Source organism: Helianthus annuus, chromosome 11 (assembly GCF_002127325.2).
Source record: "Helianthus annuus cultivar XRQ/B chromosome 11, HanXRQr2.0-SUNRISE, whole genome shotgun sequence".
In the NCBI taxonomy this organism is placed as follows: Eukaryota; Viridiplantae; Streptophyta; class Magnoliopsida; order Asterales; family Asteraceae; genus Helianthus; species Helianthus annuus.
In genome coordinates, this window is record NC_035443.2 from 90340212 (window position 1) to 90345420 (window position 5209).

The 5209-nt window shown below is 36.7% G+C and overlaps 1 protein-coding gene across 1 annotated transcript; it reads left to right on the forward strand.

Moving 5' to 3' along the window:
- Window positions 1-461: 461 nt before the first annotated feature.
- LOC110872092 (probable protein phosphatase 2C 25) lies at window positions 462-2107 on the forward strand. The gene is made up of 3 exons (XM_022120860.2): window positions 462-927; window positions 1008-1346; window positions 1616-2107. Exons 1-3 carry the CDS (start codon window positions 499-501, stop codon window positions 1958-1960), a joined length of 1113 nt encoding a protein of 370 aa, XP_021976552.1. The 5' UTR covers window positions 462-498; the 3' UTR covers window positions 1961-2107.
- Window positions 2108-5209: the final 3102 nt, after the last annotated feature.

The window sequence follows — 5209 nt, forward strand, 5'->3', positions numbered from 1 at the left end:
AGGGTATTAACTATTAAGTTAAGGGGCAATTTAGTAGTAAACTTTTTTTTTTTTGAAACGTGAACTTCATTAGAAAACACCGAACCCGAAAACCAGGTCGGACCACAACAATCCAAACAACTACATATTTACAAATTTACACCAATCCGCCAAATCTAACAAACCTTTCTTGGACATATGCTTATACCAAAGAAACTGACCGCCCTAACTTCGCTAAAAATCTCTTCTACGCTACATCTCTTACCATTAAACCGAAGGTTATTTCTGGCCTTCCATAAAAGCCAACAAGCAATAATTTAGTAGTAAACTAAGTATCAAATTCTTTGAAGGGCAATTTAGTCCAAACGGAGCCAGCACAAACACAACATTAACACGGAGAAGAATATAAAGGGGGGCCACTTTGACCATCCACTCACCCCATCTCTATATAAATTCCACAAAAACATTAACAAACCAAAATATCGGAACGTTAAACAACAAACAGACCAAAAACAAAACATGTGTACCGTTGCAGTCTTAAACTCACCGGTGTTCTCTCCATCACCAAGATTATCCTCTTCAATTTTCTGCAAATCGTCACCGGATTCTTTGACTTTAATTAACTCCCCATCGCCATCGAATTCGTTCAAGTTCCGCCTTCAGAAACCTCCTGTCAGTGGACCTTTTAGAGCTTCTAACGACGACGTACCCAATTGTTTATCTACTTCACCAACACAGTTGAAGAGAAAGAGACCCACTAGATTAAATATTCCCGTTGCGCCTTTGAGCTTTTCGGCTGACCGGTCAACGCCTTGTGCGGCGGAGGACCGGTGGAAGGAGGTGGAGGTTGATCAAGAGGAGTATTCGGTTTATTGTAAGAGAGGGAGGAGAGAGAAGATGGAAGACCGGTTTAAAGCTGAAGTGGTTTTTAATGGAAAAAATAAAATGGTAATTTTCTTGAAATTTTACTGGGTACGTTTGTTTGTTTTTAATGACGCAAAAGTTGATTTAACTCTCTGACGTTGCAGGCGTTCTTTGGTGTTTTCGATGGCCACGGTGGATCAAAAGCTGTGGAATTTGCGTCAGAGAATCTTCAAAAGAACATTCAAAACGAGGTGGAAAAGAGAGGCGAAATCGAAATAGTGGAAGCAATCAAACAAGGTTACTTAAACACGGATTCCGAGTTTCTAAAACAAGAACAACGCGGTGGAGCTTGTTGTGTGACTGCCATTATAAGCTCGGGCAATCTCGTCGTATCAAACGCAGGTGATTGTCGTGCTGTTGTTAGTAGAGGAGGAGCCGCGGAGGCCCTTACTTCCGATCACCGCCCTTCAAGACCGGATGAGCAGCAACGAATCGAATCACAGGTAAAATTCTATACAGTTTAACTTAGAGGGTGTTTGGGATTACGTTTTGAAGTGATTATTTGATTATTGCGTTTGTAAAACATAAATAATCTAAAAAAGTGTTTGAATGAAAAAATGATTATCTGCATCCAAAACGCAGTTTTGGAGAAGCATGTACCTACATGCTTTTTCAAAACGACGCAAAATCTATTTTGAAAATGCAACACCAAACACCCCCTTAATTTATGTTATAAAACTCGATTACTAAATTTTTGTTGGGTAATTTTCAGGGTGGTTATGTCGATTGTAGCCGAGGCGTTTCTCGAGTTCTTGGATCACTAGCCGTTTCAAGGGGAATTGGCGATCGTAGCCTCAAACAATGGATTACTGCTGAACCCGAAACCAAAATGTTCAAAATCACACCCGAATTCGAGTTTTTGATCATGGCTTCAGATGGTTTATGGGAAAAAGTAACCAATCAAGAAGCGGTCGATTTAGCTCGACCTTTTTGTGCATCAAGTGATAAATCAGAAGCAATATCCGCTTGCAAAAAGCTTATCGAACTCTCGGCTTCACGGGGATCGGTTGATGATACGAGTGTGATGATCGTTCAGTTGGGTCATTTTAGTTCATAGAGATCATTAAGAAAACTTATAATTTGATTTTAGATGGTCCAATTGTTTGTTTTGATATTTAGTACTCCTAGTTTGACAACATTGTAACAATCTAACTTACTAACTTCATTCGTTCATTCTTTTTATAACTTGTAACGGGTTTTCCAATTTCTTTGAGTTAAATAGTTCTTTCTTTGGTCTTAAATTCTTAGAAAAATGTTTTCAAAATTTATACAGAGTCTGAATGGTTAATATCTCTAATCTGAATTGGTCAGACATTTGCCTCTGAACGTTAAGCATTATACAAGCTTTTAATGGTTCAGACCTCTTACTAATTCAGCACTTAATAGTTCAGATTTCTTACTGGTTCAGCACTTAATGTTAGCCCTTATACAACATGTTATACAATATTCTAGAAGGAAGGTAGGAGCCGTTGATGTCACTGGTGGTTGATCAGTCAAGATATGTTGGCTGAATTATTGCGATATTTTAGTGTTATAATAAATGGTTGACTTGATTCCTGAACATTGTTCAACTTATTTTGAATCTTAACGTTTTGACAATATTTCAACTATTATTTTGTTCCAAAATTATGAGAAATAAAATAACATTAGATGTAATTTGTAGTATTAAACCCGTGTTACTTTGGGTATATGGTGGAAATTCAGTCGGCATCACATAGTATCACAGTTGATAAAGAATATTCAAAAACATAAAGTCGTAATATAACCAAACTAATATTTACATGTGTTTGTTTCGTTAATTTAAAGTAGTAAAGTTAACCATAATGATATCTACATGTGTTCAGTTTGTTGTGGTTGCAGATCGGTTCTGAGCATCAAAAGATAACGTACGTCATAGCTTAAACAAATCGTGATCATGCACTGTACCAATTGCTTGAAAAAGTTCACATCGAATGCCACAATAATAAGCACGTTATTTCATTTTGAAACATAAAATCTGACTTATAATAAAAGACTTCAAATAACGTGACATGACATTCTCTTATTCAATCTCATAAATTTTATTTATATTTGTTTAATATATTTCTTTTAATACTAATAACTAATATATAGATATCATTTATCTTTATCTAAGACTAGGTTATTACAAGGGATTGCTTCTCGGGCTCGGGAAACTTAGTTATATTAATTATTATTTGTTATTAATACAACATCATTACAATAAAAATGTGAGCAGTGGGTGTTTTTCATTGTAGTTCTAGTTTTCATTTGATAATTTAATTCTATAATTAATTAACCACATCAACAATAAAAAGGTGAGTGGCTGTTTTTTAGGGAAACCACTGATGGTCAATATCAGTGGATGTCAAGAATAAAAATGTGAGCAGTGGGTGTTTTTTAACAATCAGTGGATACCCAACAGTGATTGAAAAACTGATGTTTGGTCAGTCAATGGTCAACATGAAGAATGAAGAAACAGAAGTTGTCTTTCAGTAGTGGATAACATTTAACAATCAATTTTTTAATGAAAACAATGGTTGTAACTGAATTTTAAGGATTAATGTTCCCCCTGGAACATATGATGCCAAAACTCTTTATTATTCTGGATTTTTATTGTCTCATCAAAAGTTCCCTAACTTGCCCTTTAAATTGCAATTCAAAATCTAAGGAACTTTTATCATGCTCATCCCTGCAAAGTGTAAGCTCAAGGAGATCCTGTAAATCTTCAACACCCAGGCCAAGTGCTGCTTCCCTTGATATTTGCTTCACTACACCATTAGATCTGATCAGAGTCAATACATGGGTCTTTTGATCAGACATCCACTTTAGTATTTTTGAACCTAATGGGTTTCTTGGGAGAGGTTTATTTGTTGATGAGTTTGGAGATGGTGGCCTGTTCAGAACTTGTTTGGATATGTTTTGAAGCTTTGCTGAGTTGTCATCCTCTAGTGCCATTGTTCTGGTAGCTTCTTTGAAATATACAGTTTCTTGTTCTTTCTCTTCTTCATCAGTCAGTTTTTGCCTCTTTCTTTGATTTACCACAATGGTAGAGGTATCTGATGATGTGAACAGTGGTTCAGAAGTGTGAGACTGCTGCTTTGGTTTAGCAGTGGTTTTGTAATCAGGCTTCTTTGGAAGTTTAGGATCAGTTTCTCTCTTTTTTCTTAGCCTTTCATAAGCCTCATCAGTGTACTGCCTTGTCCATTTTGATATGGCTTTGGCAGTTCCCACTTTTGCATCAACCAATTCATGCTTCTTTCTTTTATACTCCAATGTAAGATCATCAATTTCTTTTTGTATTTACTCCAATTTGGTGCTGACCTTTTCATGCCTGGATCTCTCTTTATTCTTTTAATTCTATTCAGTTCTGTTTTGAGAGCAACAAGCGGCCAGTCTTGGAATTGTCCAGCTGTGGCAGGGTAGAATTTTTCACTCAAGATCAGCTTGATGATGTCTTCTTTCAGATCTTCCTGCAAGTTAGCTTCTGGAGGCAGGTTGGACATTTCTTTGCTTAGGTCTCTTGCATAATCTTCCAACTGTTTAACTTTAGTGAGTAAGAACTGCGTATGAGTTGAGACTTCATTATCACTTTTCCCTTGGCATTCAAGTCTAGCTCTGGTATCAGCTTGCCTGGCCTTGAGTTTTAAATACTCATTTATGTTGGCTGGATCTCTATAACCAATCAGGGAAGGGAATTTCCTTTTTGAAGGATCATCCACTAAGTAAAACTACCTCATTTCATTCTTTACAGCATGCAGTTCCAGTGGATAACTGGTAGCTACTGGTACAACATCAGTAGAGTCATATCCTTGGAGTTCTATAGGATCTTTGATTGGGTTGAACAATTTTGAAGGAATAAAAGATTGAGGTTTGGTGATATTGCAAGGGGCAGATGAAATGGGAACAGGTGCTCATATATCATCATCATGCACTTGAAATTTTCTTTTTCTTGTATACACCTTTTTGGGAGAAGGTGTTTCTATTTGAGTTTTTGGATCAAAAGGAACAATGGCTTGTGAAGAGATAGGTGATTGACTAACAGCTGTTGAAACAACTGGTGTTTCAACCACTGTCATTACAACAGATGATGTGTCATCTGATGTCTTCTGCTTTTTGGCAGGTGGTGATTTTGATGGTGGTTTTGTAGTGGTAGTGGTTGATTGAGTGATGGCAGTGGTTGAAGTGTGTGTTGATGTATTGGTGGTAGTTGTTGGGTTAACATCTGCTAAAACCACTGAAGTATCAATAACTGTTGATACAACAGGTGTTCCAACATCTGTTGGTTTGGAAGATTGATGAGAGGAGA